The sequence below is a fragment of the Vipera ursinii genome (genome assembly GCF_947247035.1).
Source record: "Vipera ursinii genome assembly, chromosome: 2".
Lineage (NCBI taxonomy): Eukaryota > Metazoa > Chordata > Lepidosauria > Squamata > Viperidae > Vipera > Vipera ursinii.
The window spans coordinates 68,517,502-68,539,275 of record NC_139513.1 but is presented as its reverse complement, the minus strand read 5'-3'; the positions used below and the strand labels follow the sequence as shown (position 1 = coordinate 68,539,275).

The window sequence follows — 21,774 nt, the reverse complement described above, 5'->3', positions numbered from 1 at the left end:
CCAAATATCAGTGCAGAATTTTAGATGGCTTTATAGTGAAAAACCTCTACTAAACTTTTTTTTTTCATATTAACACAATTTTAATATTTGCAGGCACTACTCTCCCTTCTATGAAGATGAACCTGGCAAGATATACGATGTCTGTGCCCAAAGAGATTCCTTCCCTCCCCCTCTTCTGAGGGATAATTATTTTGGCGACAAATTCTCAGAAATCAGTACACGTCACAGAACTTGGGTTTTGGTGTTACAAAAGGGTAATTGGAAGATGTTTTGTGTTAAGGAATTTTTCCAAACTGATTCTTGAATAGGAAATAATAAACTTATTTCCCTCGGCCTCATGTTGCGGTGATATGTATCACTGTCCTATTGTGTGACATATTGGGTAATATGGGACCACAGGCTCATCAGTATCCAACCTAGAATACTACACTGAGATGAATATCTGGTCATCCAATACCAATTTCAGTTTGGTTCAAGTAGTAATGAGCAATGACATCAGAAGCTGACATTTCATGCTCCATATTCTGCCTGAGCTGCTGATTTCCTATTGCTGGATTGGCAGTGGAGGACTTCAACCTACCCAGATGTATGGAGTCTGGGACAACCCATATTAATGGCAACCATGGATCTCACCTAAGTCGTTGAGACCCCAAGACGTACATGGTGTTGCACGTTAATTTTTATCCTCGGGCGTTTGCGATGTGATCTGGTAGCAGAGGATATAGCGTTGGTCTTTTGTCACTGTCAGATAATTCTGATTGTTTTTGCCCACACCCAAACAAGGAAGTAGATTCTATTAGATCGATCTATCCCAGGAGACTAATGAATCCTACTGGTTTCCAGAAGGAGCTTGGGGTCCCGTTCCCCCCCCCCGAGTGTCTGGGTGGGTCAACTGAGGCCTTGGTCACTGCCTGGAATGAGCATGTGATGAGGATCTCGTACCAGATTGCTCTTATGCAGCCTCTCACAGTACATTGATTCTGAGATGTGCTTGGTACTCTGAGAAACAAGTAGGTGAAATGCCAGAAGTGACTCCTAGAACATATTCATAGTCACTCAATTTCTATTTTTGGAGAAGACTTGTTTTGCTGGATTTTTGAAGGCTGGCTAACTTAGATTTTAGATCATTTTGATGCAGATGACTTCCATTATACAAGGGGAAGAACTTGTTCTACTAAAAGCAGACACCATACGTTTTTCATGGTTATTGTTTATTAGAAAAAGAAAGTGAAGAGGACTGCACCACATATGTGCTAAAAGTGTGTAAAGAACCTCCTGTTCATTTCACACTTGGGAATAATCTTGCCATCAGTCAGTCAGTATGATCTGAGTCCACCATGTTCTTTGCTACCCAAGAGAAGGAAAAAAGTAACACTGCATTTCAGATGAGGCAAGAAAAGATAGGTTTTCTTGATTTTTGAAGCAGGAGAGGAACAGCACATCCCAGTAAATATCTAGAAGTGTGCCTGGATAGGACTGAGTAGCTTACGAGACCCACGAAATCTAGAGAGCCCCTTTGGATCTCTTGTGTCAAAGAGGTAGAATTCAAACTGGCCCTTCCTCTCTCCGGGAGCCAGGCTGTCGGCGTACTCGACCCTTCTTGCTTTCTGAAGGATGCTGCTGCCAAGTCCAGACCTTTTGTCTCAGTCTCTTCCTTTGTTGCAGAGCATTGCAGAAGTCAACTAAATTAGTATCAGGTGCCCAGGAGTAGCCTTTGTAATGAAGCTGAAGGCCTGACACGGGAGTGATGCTATGGCGGTTCCCTTTGGTTTCTGCATTCTTGCTAAGCCTCGAGGTCACAGCCTCCATGGCCTGTTCCCCTATGATGCGTAGCTTATAATAGGTAAGGATTTGAGAAAAAGAGCTGTCTGTTCCTTGGCACTGGTAGAGCCCAGCATCCTGTTGGGTCAGCTGGTTAATCAACAGCCCTTGTTCTAAGATTGAAAAGCGACCTGTGCTCCCAACCTGTAAGGAAACCAGACAATATTCAATCTTCTTGCCAGCTACAGCCACAGAGAAAGACAGCAGCCCCTGCAGCCTTAGCCTGCGACTGGCATCCAGCTCAGCTTCCTTTAGCAGCACAACAAGGCAACTCTAGGTCCCTTTTGCATCCCAGGCTCCAAAGAGACCACCCAATTTCTCTATTAATTTTACTTTTCCCCCAATACCTCCTCCAGAGCTATTGTGTTGCTACGCTGTACTAGCCAACGAATCTTGGTTTGGGGAGAAAGTGGATGGCAGTCAAGGAATGTTGAGTTGTTTTGCACACCAAATATCACCTTTTCTTCTCCCACAGGGGTGCCTGGAGGAAAACAGCAGGAACAAAAATATTTGATTATATGTTTTTAATAAAACAAGTAATTTAACTCACCCAGGGCACAACATCTGCTTTGCATTTGCCTCTATTGGTAATTAATTATCTTGCCATCACCATAGAAAGCACACCTCTCTCAACTGCATCTGAAATTGTATTGACCAGGTGGTTGGATTATACTAGAAGACCTCCAAAGTCCCGTCTAGCCCTACGACTCTGTGATATTCATGGATAAGCCCATCTAAAGATAAGCTGACTCTTTAAAAATTGCATGTTTTTTTTCTGAATTCCAAAATTCTTCTCTGAAGGACTTCATTTGTTTTCATATTTTGTATCAATAAATGTTGTTTTCCAGAACATATTCCGTTTAAAATAGTCACAATTTGCTTATCCATGGGTGGCACAATTTATATGGTATTTTTTGTTCAGCTTATCTACAATTATATGCAGGTACTTTAAAAATATGAGTGTAACTCCTTGCAGATAAGCTTTTCTGCAGACAAGTCAAACCCATTTTGGGGTGGTAAAATTCTTGGCTTAACTATGAGTATATGTATAGTATTTATATAATTTTACTATATTAAGTCTATTCTTTACTAAGTCTATTCTGAATTTAATACCTAAGATATGTCTGTCTTACAGAAACAATATAAGGAAAGTAAGAGTGGCAGGTTTATATTAAGTGCTTAGTTGAGCCTTTTTGAACTATGTTTTTTTAACCAGCCCAGATGCTCTGCTTTGCATATAATGCTAACCCAAAATGTGTTAGTTTACTCATTCCATTGTACTCCTAAAGAAAAAAAATGTTTGGCTTAATATGATGGATGAATCCAGTCAGCGTTTAAACCCTTCCAGGTAATAATTAACTTTGAACTTGAATTAATTAATCCTTAAAGAGCAATTTTCTAAACCAAGGGCAGATTTTTAGGTATTTTTGCCCCCAGAGGTTTTGCAGACAGGGATCAAAAGAGTAAAGATGGTGGTTATGACTGTACCATCAAGCCCTCCCTTTTAGTATGTGCACCATTTTGATTTTTGTGAACCTCTCCCGGCAGATGCCCCCGTCCTTACGATACACCTTGCATTCTGCTGACCAATTCAGCATCCTAGGATTCAGCCTATCATCAGATAAAGTCCGGAGTGTTATGTCGATGGTACTAGGCTCAATCTTTGTAAAGAGGTTAAGGAGGCGACTCCACTACAGTGAGAGAGGTATTCAAGGCGGTTGTTATCCATTACATTATTTTCTCAACCCTGCAGATTGAACTGTAATAAGCACTCCATAGGTTTTCTTGCTATTGGCTGGTGGTTTCCTCCCTCCATTCACATTCAACAGAAATTTACTGACACGAAATAATTGCAGGTGATATAAAAGGAATACGGGAGAGAATGAAGTTGTGGCTGCTGTCTGCTCCTTTCAAAAGCAGCTGCAGTCATGCAAATAAGCTTCCACATTCTCTCAAACTGCACCTTACAGGCATCCAGGCTGGTGTTCCAGCTGCTGGCTATTTGAGCCACACATCCTGGTGTTTACAAAGTTGGGCTGACAACCAGAGGCAGCCTCTGGCCCAGTCTTTGAAGCTTATAAAAGCAAATGCTAAGACAGAGTGGGAAGAGGAGCTGTAGCAGGAATTTGCTTCCAAATTTTATCCAGTGCTCTTTGTAACATTCTGATTGTAAGTTCCTGCTGCTTCCAAGAAGGGCTCCATTACTTACCTTTTGCAGCATCCAGGCACTGACTGATTGGATTCGTCTTCAGCACATTTGGGCACTGTGCACGCCTGCAAAAGAGACAATTAACGCATGCCCTTAGCCAGGAAGCTCAGGGGCCTTGAGTGCTCAAGGGAATTAACAGGCTGTGTGGCCTGTATCATGTGTCAACATAAGGAAATGGTATTCATTGGCTGCTTGAAGTCCCCAGTGCTTCTTTACCCAACAAGTTGATCTACCATTGCTTTGTTCCACGTTGCACCATATGGTGCATCTCCCTATATCAGGGCTCTTCAAACTTGGCCCTTTTATGACTTGTGGACTTCAACTCCCAGAATTCCTCAGCCAGGCACGCTGGCTGAGGAATTCTGGGAGTTGAAGTCCACAAGTCATAAAAGGGCCAAGTCTGAAGACCCTGCCCTATATCTTCTGTCAGCAAGATGGAACAAGAAACATTCCTCTCTGACCAATTGGTTGTGAAGCCTGATGATGATTACTATGGAAGATAAATGCCAAGTAGATAGGGAAGAAAAGGTACCTGGATGAAAAAAAAAAAAGGCTGGGACGGATATCCTTAGCAGGAACACTGGGTGTGGATTCTTATGGATTATGTTAGGGAAAGCCAAAATGAGTTTAACTGCATCATTCGTTGGTTACATGGGCCAAGAAGAAGTCTGGATGGCAATAATAAATACATCTTCAAATCTATTCACAGTTAGTTTTTGCTCTACAGTCAACAGACTTTAGGAAGCTTAATCTGTAGAACACCACATCAAATACTGCCAGGCCCCAATATATATATATATATATATTAAGTTGGAGAAAAGAGCTTGGGTGATCTAAGGAGCAAAATGAACATCTTAACCTGCATATCCCTGAAAGCCTCTGAACAACCCCAAAGCTGGGCTGAATCTTCCCACGTATGGAGATGGTGCAAAATGATTAAGAGCAGAATGGCCTAAACTTAAAAGTGTCCATTTGCTTCTGAAAACTAACCCCCCCCCCAAAAAAACATGTTTAGAAATCTGGAAATTTGCTCCCGCCTACCCCAACAAACAGCGTTCCATGCTCCTTTGGCGTCTAGTCATGCCGGCCACATAACCACGGAGACGTCCTCGCACAAACGCTGGCTCTTCGGCTTTGAAACGGGAGATGAGCACCGGCCGCAAAGAGTCAGAAACGACTAGCCCGCATGTGCGGGGCAACCTTTACCTTTACCCCCAACAAAGTTATATCACATCTGAGGTCCTTGGATACCCCCAAAATTAAAAATGCAATTCTTGGTCGCAAGAAAGTAGCCCAGTTATAAAAGGGGGAAAGGCCACCTTTGCAAAGCAGGAGGGGTGAAAGGGGGAAACCTCTCACCTTTTCTTAGTGAGCAGAATGGCCCTGCAGGACTTGCCGTCCCAGGTGCAGTAGGGATCTCTAGCAAGGCAGCAGTCGGCACACGTTTTGCCATAGAGTTCACAGCGATACATGGAGAGCTGCACCAGCCCTTTTGCAGTGCTGACGAGAAGTTCCTGCTGCTCAAAGGACAGGGCAGAAATACGGCCATGCAACGTATTGTAACACCCTGGAGGCTGCACCCTCCCCTCCCCCAAAACTCTGGGGCAAAAATTTTGGGGGGGGCGCGGGGGGCAGGAAAAGGCGATAGAGAAGATGCTTTTCCTAAGTTAATAAGAAACATTAAAAGGATTTATTTAAATATTAATATTTAATATTAAGGATCTTTTAGTATTGGCCTTTGAGTAATGACTCAAAAGGGCAAGACTCCCCAAAGTAATTTTAGGGGACTGGACAAAACAAAAAAAACAAACAAAAAACCCTGATATTTCATTAAATGGAATTAAAGTTATATTTAGTATATGTCTTTTACAGATAGTTACATTGATTACTCTTTGCTCAAGTATGTAATCATTTCTCTTTCTGACAAGTTAAAAACTGTTACTTAGAAACCCCCCCCCCGGCAGGACTCTGGAGGCTGCTCTAAAGGTTTGGGATACGGGAAGATCCCTTTGGGGTTCAGCCGTCCCCCTTTACCCTGAAGAAAACAGGTCACAATTAGCGTCTATGGAGATTTTCAGTCGTCTGGCTCATAGTTATCCCAAAGACGCTGTTCCACGAGGCAACTGGACTTTCTTGTTTTTCTTTGAAGACGTTTCGCTTCTCATTCAAAGAAGCTTCTTCAGCTTGGAAGCGAAACTGTTGTGTATGTAAATAGTTATTAACAAGGCACTTAATAGATTGCAAACAGATTGCAGCATAGTAAGGTTTAGAGCGGGAAATTAAGGTGCAATCATTGGACGCCATAACCTAGGAGCGGGAAAAGAGACTCCATTGATTGGTTACAGTTCTAACGCTTTCTCTATAAAAGGGTTGCAACATTTGACAGTTGACAGTTGACTTTGTGTATTCAATAAACTCGTTCATTGTTAAACCACTCTGAGTCCTCGTCTATTAGAACCAAACAACTGGCAACGAAGGTGGGATAGACAGAAGACCAGAGAATTGGCGGAATTGTCGCGAAAGGCGGCAAATTCAGAACGAGTCACAGTCAACCGAGCGGCCGCGGAAGAATAAGGAAAAAATTCTCCGAATGGCGCAAATCGGGTCATTGAAGGAATTCGACCCAAACTTCCCCGAAGATTGGGAAGAATACATTGGACAAGTCGAAGGGTTCCTGTTAGTGAACGGAATCACCGACGACCGTAAAAAAGCGGCTGCATTACTGACGATCTGCGGGACACCGGTCTACCGAGTCGCTGTCGGACTGTGTCAACCGCAACCAGTCTCAAGCGTGCCTTACGCCGACCTCCTTGCCAAATTAAAGGTCCACTTTACTCCCCGAAGATCTGAACTCTTTTGGCGGCGCATCTTCGAAAAGAGGAACCAGAGACCAGGAGAATCCATTCAAAAATTTGTCGCTGCCGTCAGGGAAGCCGCAGTACGATGTAAATACGATAATTTAGAAATAAGAATTCGGGACCGAGTAGTACTGGGCTTACGTGATGAACAACTACAAAACAGAATAATCGCCAAACCCACCGGCGATTTGCAGGAAGTGCTTGACGAACTTTTAACTTACGAGTCAACCGGATATCGCGACCCCCCCCCCCCGCAGTAGCATGGCAGCGGCGCCCGAGATCAACCAAGAGGGCTATGTGGACTGCGGGGAGGTGGACCAGCAGTGGGAGGAAGAAATCGCCGAAGTCTCCAGGCGATTTGGAAAATTGGCGCCAAGACAACCCAGAAGCGAAGGGCCTGAACCTGGCCGCCGTCAACAAACCGCAACTCCGCAAAGACAACCGACCGGGACACAACGACCTTGGCGGGACACCGCAACCAGACCGCGCGACATTGACACCCAGAACCGGTGCGGCAGCTGCGGCGGCAACCATCCCCGCGCCTCCTGCCGATTCCGTTCCGCAAGGTGCCAGGCATGCGGCAAGACCGGCCACATCCAGGCCATCTGCAGGAACCGTGCTCGCGACAACCGCCTTAACGAAGTCGATGTGTGGCCTGAGGGTAAGGTAACCCCTAAGTCCAGTGGCAAGGAGACCCCTAAACCCCAGGTTAAAATCCCAAAGCTAGGGGAGGTGGCGCGAGTCAATGGGAGGAGGCTGGGAAAAGGTCACAATTTTCCAGTTGGAAAATTAAAAATCACAGTCCTCCTGCAAGGGGTCCCTTGCAGAATGGAAATAGACTCAGGGGCTTCAGTGTCAATAATTTCCACTGAAACCCTTGAGAGAATTGAACAAATAAGTGGAAAGAGAATTCCACTTAGTCCAACAAATATTCAATTAACGGACTTTCAAAAAAGTCCAATAAAAGTAAAAGGAAAGACCAGCCTTAGCGTAAAATTTAAGGGATTTAAGGGGGTCTTAGAATTAATTGTGACAGAGGGAAATAGGACCAGCTTAATTGGACTTAACTGGTTCCCTGCCCTGGGAATTTGGATCGGGGGAATAAATTCAGTGATTAAAAATAAGACCCTCGAATCAGTCTGCAATGAATTTGCAGACGTATTCGATGGATCTCTGGGCAAGTACAAAGGGCCCCCCATTAACTTTAACCTAGACCCCTCAGTAAAACCAATCAGGCTTAAGGCCCGAAGGGTACCTTTTGCCTTAAAGGGAAAAATCGAGGCCGAGCTCGACCGGCTTGTAGGCCAGGGCGTATTAGAACCTGTTGAGGGTGGTTTGTGGGAAACGCCGATTGTCACACCCCTCAAACCTAACGGGGATGTGAGAATCTGCGCTGACTACAAGGCCACCCTGAACATTGGAATGAAAAAGCATGCTTACCCGGTCCCGACGGTGAAGCAGGTCCTCGCCACGATCCAGGACGGCGCCATGTTTGCCAAGCTAGACTTGGCGCATGCGTACTTACAGTTGACTGTTTCTAAAGAGGCTGCAGAGGCACAGACGATTGTTACCCACAAGGGGGCGTTCCGAGTCCACAGACTGCAATTTGGAATTGCAGCAGCTCCAGGCATCTTCCAAGAAGTGATGGAGAGGACCTTAAAGGGCATACCTGGAGTATGCCCTTACTTTGATGATGTCCTAATAGCAGGAAAGGATGAGGAGATGTTAGTAGAGCGGCTGGAACAGGTACTGGGTAGATTTAGGAAGGCTGGATTGAAACTTAAAAAGGAAAAATGTAGCATAGGGGTTAAATCCACTGATTTTTTGGGGTTCAGGATTGACAAAAGTGGAATCCACCCTACCCCTGACAAAATTAAAGCAATTAAATGGGCCCCAGAACCAAGGAACAAGGCGGAACTTCAGGCCTTCCTTGGCTTGGTAAACTTTTACCACACGTTTGTGCCACACAAGGCTGCCATTGCAGAACCCCTCCACAGACTCTTAGATAAGAAGTCCCCTTGGCAATGGCAGAACAAACACAAAGTGAGTTTCCAAACCTTAAAGGACATCCTTTCCAGTAAATCTACTGTAACCCACTTTATAGAAAACAAACCAATTTACCTGGCGTGCGATGCTTCGCCCTATGGCGTAGGGGCCGTGATCAACCACTTAGACAACCAAGGAATACAAAGACCCATTGCATATTATTCCCGAACACTAACCAAGGCAGAGCGCAATTATGCTCAAATAGACAGGGAGGCATTAGCTATAGTGGCAGGAGTTAAAAAGTTCCACGACTACCTTTATGGTAGGAACTTTACCATACTGACTGACCACAAACCCCTGCTGGGACTGTTTACCACAGATAAACAGACTCCCCAAATCATGTCGCCCAGAATGCTGAGGTGGTCCATTTTCCTCTCAGCATACTCATTTTCCCTACAATACAGACCAGGCAAGGACATGGGACACGCTGACGCTCTTAGCAGATTGCCCCTAAGCATAACAGAGGAGGACCCTGCACCTGTGGGACAAATAATGTCCCTACAGGACATTCCTGATTTGCCCCTAACTGCTAAAGACATAGCCGAGGCAACTAATAAGGACCTCACCTTAAAGAGAGTAATGGTCTGGGTCATGAGTGGTTGGCCTAACGCCAAACCGGACGAAAAATACAGTCCCTATTTCAGAAGGAAAGATGAACTGTCAGTTCATTTGGGATGCTTACTCTGGGGAACTCGTGTAGTTATTCCAGGAATCCACAAATCAGCTATTCTACTAGAATTACATGAGGGACATCCTGGAATAGTACGGATGAAGGCGTTGGCTAGGAGTCACTTGTGGTGGCCAGGACTGGACAACGACATTGAGGAATGTGTTGCCAATTGCCATCTGTGCCAACGTTCCAGGCCTGAACAACAACACATCCGTACGCATAAGTGGGAACTAGCTAGGAATCCTTGGTCCAGGATTCATATTGACTGCTGGACCTTTCCAAGGGTTAACATTCCTAGTAGTGGTTGACAGCTACTCTAGATGGCTAGAGGTAGTACCAGTCAGTTCAGTAACTTCAGGTAGAACAATACAGGCATTAAGGGGCCTCTTTGCCACTCATGGGTTGCCGGATTTAATTGTGTCTGATAATGGGCCACAATTCACATCTATTGAATTTCGGGATTTCCTCAAGGCCAACTCGATTAAGCACAAGACTTCAGCACCCTTCCACCCCTCCACCAACGGCTTGGCTGAACGAAATGTGAGGACCACGAAGGACGCTTTAAAAAGAATCATTCAAGGTGACTGGCATCAGAGACTGGCCGAGTTCTTGTTGGCCCAACACACGACCCCTTGTTCTGCTACAGGGAAAAGTCCAGCTGAAATGAGGTGGGGCAGGAGACTAACCACCAAATTGGACAGATTACACCCTGACAGACTTCAACCAAACATTGAATTGGACATTCCTAACAGAACATTTAAAGTGGGGGATTTGATCTGGGCCAGAAACTATGCCCAAGGGGACAAATGGATTCCTGGGGTGGTGACTGAAATCTTAGGTCCCCTGTCGTACACTATTGAGGGGGAAGGGAATAGGATCTGTAAAAGACACATAGACCAGCTGAGGAAAAGATCTAGTGGATGTGTGCCAGTAGAGGGGGACCAAAGCATACTAGGGGGAAACAGTACATCCAGGTTCAGCGATAACAACAGGCCAGTGAGTGGCGTAGAGGAAAGGCAAAATGACCCATCCCCTGGTACCCAACAACAACAATTCAGTCATATTGAATGGGAAATACCCCTGCGAAGTAGGCCAGTGACCACTGATTTCCAAACACAAACTAATACACAAGACAGCAACAGGGAAACATCTGAGTCCAGTAACCCAGAGCCCAGGTCCAGCAGTGACAAGCAGCCAAGCAGTCAATCAGGAAGAGGGGTCCCTAGCAGCCAAGGTAACAGATACCGTTCTAGAATACATAGGCCACCAAAATACTTAAAGGATTTTGTAAAGAAATAACATCAACTGGGGGGTAAGGGGTGTTGTGTATGTAAATAGTTATTAACAAGGCACTTAATAGATTGCAAACAGATTGCAGCATAGTAAGGTTTAGAGCGGGAAATTAAGGTGCAATCATTGGACGCCATAACCTAGGAGCGGGAAAAGAGACTCCATTGATTGGTTACAGTTCTAACGCTTTCTCTATAAAAGGGTTGCAACATTTGACAGTTGACAGTTGACTTTGTGTATTCAATAAACTCGTTCATTGTTAAACCACTCTGAGTCCTCGTCTATTAGAACCAAACAGAAACGTCTTCAAAGAAAAACAAGAAAGTCCAGTTGCCTCATGGAAAAGCGTCTTACAATTAGTATAACAAATGCTGCCTTACCCGCTTTAGAGAAAATTGCATGTCTAAGATAGCTGATGGCACCTATAAGAAACAGAAAAAGAGCAGCATTTTGCAATGATACTCTAAATTCCATGTTGAATTGGATGCCCGCATCCCCAGGTTCCACACACACTTTAGACTGGTGCCTGAGCCTAGGCATGCCACATACATGCTTTGCAATCATGACGACAACCAGAGGGTAGAAAGAGTTAAGGTTTTCTCTAGACCAGTGATGGAGAACCTTTTAGAGACTTGAGTGCCCAAACTGCAACCCAAAACCCACTTATGTATCGTTGGGTGCCGGGTGGCCATGGCCCATTGGGTGGGCGTGGCTACAGTGGTAAAGGCAGACCGGATGGGTCTAAAAAGTTCAATCAATCAATTTCATCTTTGCGAGATCTTTTTTTTTCCCCGCGAGAAGTTGAAATTGATTGATTGATTGAACTTTTTTTTCCACACGGCGGTGGAGGCCTAAAGTGAAAAGGTTTTATAAAACCCAGCTGAAGGCCTAGGACTGGGGCGACGGCGCGCGTACCCACAGAGAGGGCTCTGCGTGCCACCTGTGGCGCGTGTGCCATAGGTTCGCCACCATGGCTCTAGACTCTTCTGCTGCCATCTAGTGGTTGCCTGGATTTTTGAAGGGCTATAAATTAAAATTTTCTGTTCCTGAAAATCTTCTGTGATAGACTGGGACAACCTGGGCCATTAATCAAGCAACGTTCATTTCCTGATCTGATGTTGCGTTCACACTCTTGGCCAGCACTGCAACAATGTCCATGTATGCAGGGCTACCAGATTTGGGTGGAGCAGCAGATGACATTAAAGAGATGTAGAAAAGAGGCAAACAAAAAGCAGTCTCTATGGGGAAACTGATCATGGCTAGCAATAGTCAAGAAAAAAACTTCACCACAGATATCCTGAGTCCAGCTAACAAATCAAACATTACTTAGTTCCTCCAAACCCTTAAGAGAATGAAAATTAGATATAGCCTAATTTTCATTTATTATTCTTTCATAAAGGTAGGATTACGTAAGAGAAGCATTTATGGGAAGCAAAAGCTGGTTTCTACTTATTCAGGTCTTGCAGAATAGGTCAGTCTATCTAATGTTATAGGGACAATGTTCTACAGCTTTTTTTGTTGTTGTTTTAAAAAAAACTGGGACAGAAGGTTTGTCATATTTTTTTTCACAGATAGTAAATCCTAATTGGCCCTATCCAGGTCCTGTAGTTCTTGTTGTCCTTAAAATATTAGGTGTGGTCTGCACCCAAAAGATTGTTTATTCTTGGTTTACAATCTTTTACATCCTCCCCCTTTGAGTTTTAGCACCACAGCCCCACGATATGGAACAAATTATATATCAAGAGACAGATAAGTGATCAGCTATATTGCAGGAAAGATTAGCTGGATTCATGATTTTCATTTTCACTCTCTATATGTAGACATGATACTTGATTGTTCTCATCAACGTCATGCTTGACTTCTTTATATCTTGCCTTAACAAATAATTACTTTAACTTCCGGCTCATGGATTAAATTAATAACACCGATCAATGCACTGGATCACAGGAAATTGAACCTTTCCAGACAACTCCAGCCCACAAAGGTTTTAAAAGTAACAGAGGTATTCTGATTACCTTTGAAACCTGGATCTCTTCCAAGCTGATCTCTTGAGAGCCTCGTCCTTCTCGGTTGGAGATGCCCACCTTAAGCACTTTGCCCTCATCTGTGAGAAGCCAAACAGAAAAAAGTATGTGAAGAGGACTTTGGGTGGGAGTACCCCCGTGGTTGCATGGAATTATTAAGCTCATTACCAGGCAGGAGATTCAGTATGAGAGCAAACCCATTTCTGGAAGAGTTAAAAAGAAATGGGCCAAAATGGATCTATTTCCCATATTCTTCTTCATTGTTTCAGGATCACCTAACACACTGAAGAAGCTCAAAAGATTGTGGCTGCAGGACTGCATCTATGGATAATCTTATCCACCAAGGTAGTGGAATTATCCTGATTTCTGAGGGTGCTTTCTCTCAGACATCTCTCTCTAGCTATGCAAGTGAGACTGTGAAGGATCAGGCCATTCCTTGTGGATTATGTGTTTAGTTACACCAGGGAGAGGTCCTTTCCTAACATGCAGCATCTTTGCATGAGATTTTTTTTAAAAAAAGCTAATTTTAGGACAATTTAGTGGCAAACTGAACATATTTTCATTCATCAAAGCGTTTGAATTATGTGATGGGTTGTTTTCCAGAATGTTTTCAATAAAAAAAATAGCAACATCATTAATTTCATGTAATACACCTTCTTATGCTATGTAATTCATACAGAGACCATGAGACAATGAATGTATTTCAGAATGAGGGCCATTTTGTTACCCGTTCCATATATTTTTCTACTCCTGTCATAGCTTTTCTGAGAAAAAAATCCAGAATCATCATGCTATTTTCTTTGCTGTATTTTATGTTTTTTGTGAAGTATTCCTAACATCATTTTGTTAGGCGTAATGCAATGAATTGATGCTTTCATATTTTTTGATCGAAAAGGAAATTCTATTATTTCAACACTGTTTTATGTTTTTTAATATATTTTAAAGCGGCAGCTATCAATTGCTTACCAAAAATCTAATGTTTTAGGGCAGACATGTCAAACACAAGGCCCGGGGGCTGGATCCGGCCTGCGAAGTGGTTTCATGTGGCCCGTGAAGCCATCCTGGAAACAGTAAGGGAACGGCCCCCACTGCCTTGGCCCTGGCCCAGAGACCCTCAGATCTGTCCCACTCCTGCCCGGGCCCCCATAGGCACCCTTGATGCGAACGATGTAGAGCTGGCCACGCCCACCCAGTAGGCCATACGCACTCTAGCCACGCCCACCCAGTAGGCCACACCCACCCTGGCCACACCCACCCGGCCCCTTGAGGGCAACCGCAATGCTGATGCGGCCCTCAATGAAATTGAGTTTGACACCCCTGTTTTAGGGGCTCTGTGAATACTTCAGTAGTACCATGGCTCAAAAGGGTACCATTTAATTCCAATGATTTAACAAGCAAATTGTAACCAGGTCTCTGAAGCGATTAAATAGTACTGAAGTATGTAAACCATCCCAACTGATACCCTGGGCCAAGATAAGATGTGATAAGTGGTAAGCTTGTCAGTAAAGGAGAAGGAAAAGCAGCAATCACAGCAGAACTGCATTGCTTCTCTGAAACAGTTATGGCAGAGCAGAATCCTTCTACAACTCCTACGAGAAAAAGGAGTGGGGAGAAGATGATTCCAGAGCAAAAAAAAAATTGATATGAAATAAAATAATAAAATAAAAATCGGGCAACTTTTTAAATTAGTGGAGCTGGTAGTACCTGGAGACAGGAGAACAGAAGAGAAAGAACTGGAGAAAATCACAAAATACAAAGACCCAAAAATAGAAGTAGAATGACCGCAGCAAAAAAAAAAAGCAAACATAGTACCAACAAAAATAAGTGTGTGCAATCTCAAACTTCTGGAGCACCACTTGATAGCAATAACACTGTAGCATTTAGACTTATATACTGCTTTATAGTGTTTTACAGCCCTCTCTAAGTGGTTTACAGAGTCAGCATATTTTCCCAACTATCTGGATCCTCATTTTTCTGACCTCGGAAGGATGGAAGGCTGAGTCAACCTTAAGCCAGTCAGGATCGAACTGCTGGCTGTCAGCAGAGTTAGCCGGCAATACTGCCTTTCTAACCACTGCACCATCACAGCTCTTTATAATGGTGTTTTAAACACCACTGTCATTGATAAAATCACCCTCAGTCAGTTGCAGAAGGCAGCATTACTTGGAACAGCTTGTTATATCCTGCATCAACCCTTTTTTATATAATACTTTATTAATTCTCCAACTTTTCATTTAAGTATTTAAAAAGCAACGTGGTGGCTGGGTTAATCAATAGTTTGATAACAAAATCTTTAGTAGAAATCTCAAGTTACAACAGCAAATATTTCCTCTCTTTTTCCCTTAACATTTACTGTCTCGTATTTAAGTTAATACAGTTCTTATTATATCAACTCAGTAAAAACACCATTATTACATTTATCAATAAATTCTTAGCTTATATGTATCTTAATTATTTTTTACATTTCAATCTTCATAAACAATCCATATCCTGTTATTATTTTTCCCCAATTGTTAAGTCTCTCATCAATATTCCCATTTAACCTTTGATATTTATAATTTTCAGGCTTTAAGTAACCAAGATTTCCCTTATCTCAATTCATAACAGAATCTAATATCCAAAATACACATTTTATCTATTTGAATATAATCTTGTTCTATTTCCTAAAAGTTATCTATTTCCCACCATATTAAATTATCTACTTAATAATATAATATCCCCTTTAATAACTCAAAACCATTATATATATTACCTGGGTTAATCAATAAATCAAACATATTCATAATAATTCATTTTTTCTTTTAGGTCTAATTTTTAAATATTAAACAGATAAAATCCTTATTTTCAACTAATTTCCAAATATTTTAAATATTTTAAGAATTCCCCTTATCTCAACTTCTCCCTTTAACCCTCTAATTAATAATATGAAATCCCCTCTAATAAATCAATTTTCTTCAGCCTTATTCTGGCTTTCTTCCTTTGCCAACTAGGCTTCCATATCAGTGTTTTTAGATCATCAAATAGATCTCCCTCTATTATTATATGTTATTTGAAATAAAGGAGACCATTTAATTGCCATTTTCTTGGAAGGACTAGCCCATTTGTATTCATTAAATTGTCTCCCTATTCTTACAATTCCCCATGATTGCCCTGCATCAACTTTTAACACCATCAGACAGCCACAACTGTCTATCCCAAATTTTTGGGAAGTACTGCCAAATCCAGTCTAAGCACCTGACTGACTGCTTATATTGGCAAGACAATCAAATATGATGATAAGTATTGTTGTTGTTGTTGTTGTTGTTATTTTCCCTCCACAATACAAATGTAAAGGGGGGAGCTGCTTCCACCATGAGTCTCCTCCCTCAAATTATCATCAACCAGTTGTTCAATTTAGATAATGCCCCTGCATCTCAACACAAAGGCTCAGGTTCTACTCAACTTTATTTTTAACATCTCATGCAATATTTGCTGTTGAAAGTGAATAATCCTAGAAAAACCATAGTGTTGCTGATTACATTACTCTCTGATTAAACAGAGAGACTTGTACACTTAACATTACAGTCTAGTATTTGCTTCACTTTCCTTTTTGAGTTGAATAAGTCAAACCACATTTCAAGCTGTGTCTTACAGTAAAATCAGAACATCCTTGCTTGAACTCCTCTACCTGTTCCAAGGAAGAGGACATCAACATGTCCAGCCTCTGTCTCCACTCTGTCCACCAACAGATGCCGGATATTGAAAGGCACATTGACTCTGATCAGAACAGGCTTCCTGTGGAGTGGATAGATGGGGTCCCACATCAGATGATGAGTACGCATGAAGCTAATCACTTCATCAGGGAAGTCCTTGGTTGACTGCAGGAATGGGTCATATGTTTCACTGGGACACTGGCAGGAAGAACAGATATTGAAAAGGGACTGGTGCAAGAGGATTAACAGTCAACTCCATGACACATAGTCTTGCGATTTACGGTAGCTAAATCCACTAATATTAGAGTCCATTGCCTTTGTGGCATGCAGTTTTCTGTAAATTGCCATCTGTGATAGCCTATGGCACAATCATTTTTCTAGGATGTGACAACTTCTGCATTGTCTGAAACCTCCCTACTTACAGATGGGTGGCACTGCCCGGGACAAACTGCTTCACGACCATTTGGGGGACCCATGAGTGGATCCCAGCACCCATATCAGAAATGAATCATGCAGGGAAAAGAGGGCTTGAAGAGGCCTTGTTGCCCTGGTGGGAATAGACAATAGCCTATAGTAGTTTTAAGTCTGAACAGCAGCAGCTGTTTTGCCTAGTCAGTCTTTATATGACAGTTAGAGAGAAAGTGACTAAAGCAAATTTTATGTACATACTGTTCCAGGACGAGGGTAAGGGATCCGTCCTTTATATTCAGTCCACTGATAATCGAAGCCTTCCTTGTGTGCAAAAGGTCCATTGAAGGCAGCCCGAATGGCTGCCAGGGAATAAACACACACTGCAGAACCACTAAAAATGCCACTGTGAAAGAAAAAAATAATGTAGGGAGATGGATAGTATTGATACATAAATCAGTCCAAGAGATATCTCTTTGTACAATTCTGCTAAAACATGCCTTTGAAAGGTTTCTACCTTAGAAAATATTTTTTAACATATTTAAAGGTTGTGAAACTGGAAGATGAAGGTCTGAGGTGGCCTTAGAGAAGATGACCTTCAGAAAGCCATTTTATTTCAAAAGCATTCTCACTGTCCTCTCCTCTTTAACAGGAGGCTTTTGTCTTCATCAATTTCCTTCTAGGTCATTTCTTAACTCAGTTAAAGCTGAAGATTATGGGAGCTGAGATTCAACACATGGGGATCACTGCTTTAGTTCTTCCCAGCAGTTGAAAACTGCATGAAATCCTCTCCTCAGCTTCATCCTGCCAGGTAGGATATGGCAACAGGCACAATTTCTGCAGGAACTTGAAAGAGCTACTGCAGAATCCTATTTCAGTGTATCAGTTCAAAGCCATTCGGATGGATTAGTGTGCATGCCTTCTATAACTGAAGTAACAGAACAACAGAGTTGGAAGGGACCTTGGAGGTCTTCTAGTCCAACCCCCAGCTAAAGCAGGAAGCCCTATACTATTAGTATAATAAGTACTATTCTCATTCCTGCTGATCCATGGGCACAAGCAATTCTTACTCATTGTACATGTTTTCCACTTACCTGGAAACCGTGAAGAGGCCATAAACCAGAGGGTTCTGTATGTTACGGGTTTGAAGGAGGAAGACATCTTCTAGAATACAGCAGGACACGCCCAAGTCAGGGAAGAGCTTTGCATGATTCCCTACAACCTTATGATGACAGATTCTATTCTAGAAATGGCAACTCTTAATATGCAAGCAACCTTACCCAGCTGATCAAAATGTGTTTCCGTGCCCTGGAGACCTGGTATAGAGCAAATCAGTCGCGCTTTAAGAAAAGTGCTCCAGCGATTGATAAGGCTATGCTTCCCACCAATATCATTCTGCCAGACAGAAGCAGGAATAGGTCAAGCATAATTTTCATGTCCACCCACAACTGCTCTCCAGTACTTTAAGTGATTGCGTTGAATGCATCCATTGCATCATGTTTACAATTCAAGGGGTCTTTCTTAAAACACAAGGTGGTGAATGCTGTCCAATCATTAATAGAGAGGCAGATACTTAAAGCTACTGTACCTTTCACTGTTTTCCCTAGAGAAATGATGCAGAGTTAAATTAAAGGAATTTGAACATGTTTCCAGTGTATGTTTTATCCAGGTGTTTTAAATCTGTAGCATTCACCATATGGATAGGATCCATCCTCGGCTGAACTCACTTAAAGGACGTGAGCTTTTATTTATTTATTTATTTATTTATTTTATTGGATTTGTATACCGCCCTATTCCCGTAGGACTCAGGGCGGTTTACAGGGCAGTTAAAACCATGAATACAAAAAATTAAAAACAATTAAAACAATTAAATTAAATTCAAGCCCCAAGAGTAAATCTAAAACCCAGTTAAATTAACAACCCCACAGTCTGGACCAAACAGATCGAAGAGCCAAGTTTTCAGGTCCCGGCGAAATGAGCGAAGGTCGGGGGCAGTCCTACGTTCTGTGGGTAGTTGGTTCCATAGGGCAGGCGCACCCACAGAGAACGCCCTTCCCCTGGGAATAACCCGCCGGCATTCATTAACCGGCGGTACCCTGAGAAGGCCCTCCCTGTGGGGGTGCACAGGACGATGGGAAGATGATGCCGGCAGCAGGTGTTCCCTTAGATAGTCCAGACCCAAGCCATTTAGGGCTTTATAGGTCATTACCAGCACTTTGGCAGATACTTGCATCATGAACATAGGGATTTGCAAGAAAGAAGCCACAAGAATCAAGAGTTTGATCTTGTAGGCATTTGGCTTTCATGGAAACCATCAGACATGCAATTGTATGCAAAAAAGCTTTACCCTGATTGACAGTCACACTCAACTGCCTTCTAAAGGTAGTCATCATTGGAGTGATATCATGACTTATGCACTCTATATTTCAGAAAGCCTGAACAATCTCAGACACCCTGTCAACATGTAGCTATTTTGAATTAGACTACTAATTCTGCATTATGAAAGACCTCTGCTCTGGCAAAACGCCCAGCTGTGTTTCAGAGAGCTGGAGCAAAATTCAGACTGAATGCATCCAATTCAGGAAACAGTCATATTTTAGCCCTGACATAACATTGTCTGCTAGTGGCTGGCATCCACCTTCAAGAAGCAGTACTGTGTACCATAGAATCTACAGAGATGCTTAATTTAATCTATAGTGCTAAATACCTTTTGTTAGGGGATAAATGCCATTGTTCACAAAGAGCTTGCTTCCCAGGAAATATACAGGTAGCACATCAGTTAAATAGAGACGCCTTCTAAGCTACACAAGAAGCACTCATTGCTGACCTTGCAGACACGGGCCACCCGAGCATGGATACGCCTTTTTTCCCACTGTCCAGCTTCCACCGCAGTTTCCCGGAAAAAGATGTATACTTTATCATCCTCATGGCTGTAAGTATCAGGAATGGCATGGGCCTTAATAAACACTGGCTCTGCAAGAAAGGATATTCAGATCTAAACAGCCTGTTTCTTCTATTAAAAGCATGCATATTGCGATAGATTTCTGGATGCAATTCCAAGTACTATATAGCTTGGTGCCAAAGTGCCAGCAGGATCACTGCTCTAAACTGAGTTGCTCCGTCTGAGATGATCTTCTCTGGAGAAGCCGCTGGTGGTGTCCCATTTTTATGATGCCAGAAAATATTTTTCATCCAGGGCATTAAAAAATATTAGAGAATAGCCTTCTAATTCCCAAAGCTAGAATGATCCCTTTAGGGATAGCCTACCAGAAAGTAGTGAGAATCAAACTGTTCTGTAGGAGATCTGAGGACTGATTGTTTCAATGTTAGCATTCTTGTATAACTGTAATGGTTTTTTATATATTTTATGGTTTTTTTTGTATTTCTCTATTTTACTGTGGATGTTTATTTTTTATGATTGCTATGCAAACTGCCTGGAGTCCGTAAGAATAGTTAAAGTAAAGGTAAAGGTTCCCCCGCACATGCGTGCTAGTCGTTTCCAACTCTAGGGGCCGGTGCTCATCTCCGTTTCATAGCCGAAGAGCCAGCGCTTGTCCGAGGACGTCTCCGTGGTCATGTGGCCTGCATGACTAGACACCAAAGGCGCACGGAACGCTGTTACCTTCCCACCGTAGTGGTCCCTATTTTTCTACTTGCATTTTTACGTGCTTTCGAACTGCTAGGTTGGCAGAAGTTAGGGGTATCTATATTAACTAAATAATAGTTTTTTTAAAAAAATTAGAGTTTTCTAAAAATGTAAACTCCCTTACATACCATTTAACCAGTCATCTTGGTTCTGCTCCGTCCTGATGTAGTTTTGCTCAGGCTGGTCAAGATGGGTTCGGAAGAAAGCAGCATTGCTTCCCATGAAGTCAGTGGAAGTGCCTGAATATAGTTCCCCATCTAGGAAACCCAGGAGGAGAAATCCATGGATAAAACATTGGCATCTTCTTTCTCTTGTATACTTTCTTTTATATATGTGCATTTATCTGTGTCGTTCGTAAATCATTAGCTGGAAGTATGGTGTATGTTTGTGAATATACTATGTTTTATGTACAGTGGTACCTCAGTACTCATTGTTAATTGGTTTTAGGAGGAACGGCAAACTAATTTTTCCCATAAGGAATAATGTAGTGAGCCACAAGGCATCCGACACTGACAGGTTCTACCTTGTGCATTGAGTACCAAACAAATAATGATTACCGGGACAAAATTTTCATGTCAAAATGTGTTGAGTACTAAATTCAATGAGTTTCAAAGCAGTTGAGTATCAAGATACCCCTGTATATGCATATCTGCCTTGCATGCACACCACACAAAAGGATGTCCCTCATAATTTTATTCTGTACATTTTGAATGAAGAATGTAAAGTGAGCTAGCATACAGCTGGTGCCTTTCTCCTGGCTTTCAACAGATGAAGTGTTTCCTGAGATAAGACACAAGCAGTATCATGGGAAAAATACAACAGAAATCTCTGTTGAATGGATGCCTGAAATATATATACATTGTCCAAGCTACCTTTAATAACTGCCCCAATCTGATTATCCTTGTATGTATAGGACCACACATGCTGTATTTCTCAGTCAATAAAGTCAATAATCATGCTATTTTAGTAGAGGCGATCCAACATATCTAGACATTACCAAATTAGAGAAAGCTATTTCATGGCTATATACACACATGTATTGATGCTGTGTGGGCTCTTCCTATGACTACATTATCTAGGTTTCTGTTGCAGCTTTCAGTTCACAGTTGC

At 42.5% G+C, this 21,774-nt stretch overlaps 2 protein-coding genes and 1 long non-coding RNA gene across 12 annotated transcripts in view; 2 read left to right on the top strand and 1 right to left on the bottom strand.

The window, feature by feature from the left end:
• Positions 1-17,740, top strand: part of RAD54L2 (RAD54 like 2) — an 84,775-nt gene extending 67,035 nt beyond the window's left edge. For 4 of the 10 annotated variants that reach the window (XR_014491499.1, XR_014491500.1, XR_014491501.1 and 1 more), the window contains one exon: positions 94-338. Coding sequence is in view for 2 of the 10 variants with exons in the window: in XM_083354966.1 (XP_083211092.1) it covers positions 94-179 (86 nt within the window). In the remaining 8 variants the exon portion in view is untranslated. Of the gene's footprint in view, positions 1-93; positions 339-2,296; positions 2,670-17,701 lie in introns of those variants that run through there. The other 6 variants (XR_014491495.1, XR_014491496.1, XR_014491498.1 and 3 more) reach the window with 4 other exon arrangements.
• The window catches only part of LOC310635738 (semaphorin-3D-like), a gene marked incomplete at its 5' end in the record, with an annotated part of 30,001 nt that continues 9,732 nt past the window's right edge, over positions 1,506-21,774 (bottom strand). The window contains 12 exons of the mRNA XM_083354971.1: positions 1,506-1,965; positions 2,169-2,302; positions 4,031-4,095; positions 5,390-5,547; positions 11,275-11,316; positions 12,910-12,998; positions 16,586-16,808; positions 17,280-17,424; positions 18,113-18,182; positions 18,299-18,413; positions 19,846-19,991; positions 20,793-20,921. Coding sequence (XP_083211097.1) covers positions 1,546-1,965; positions 2,169-2,302; positions 4,031-4,095; positions 5,390-5,547; positions 11,275-11,316; positions 12,910-12,998; positions 16,586-16,808; positions 17,280-17,424; positions 18,113-18,182; positions 18,299-18,413; positions 19,846-19,991; positions 20,793-20,921 — 1,736 coding nt within the window. The 3' untranslated portion in view covers positions 1,506-1,545. The remainder of the gene's footprint in view (positions 1,966-2,168; positions 2,303-4,030; positions 4,096-5,389; positions 5,548-11,274; positions 11,317-12,909; positions 12,999-16,585; positions 16,809-17,279; positions 17,425-18,112; positions 18,183-18,298; positions 18,414-19,845; positions 19,992-20,792; positions 20,922-21,774) is intronic.
• LOC310635741 lies at positions 18,444-21,627 on the top strand. The gene is made up of 3 exons (XR_014491503.1): positions 18,444-18,754; positions 19,775-19,950; positions 20,834-21,627. It is a non-coding gene; the product is annotated as an uncharacterized lncRNA (long non-coding RNA).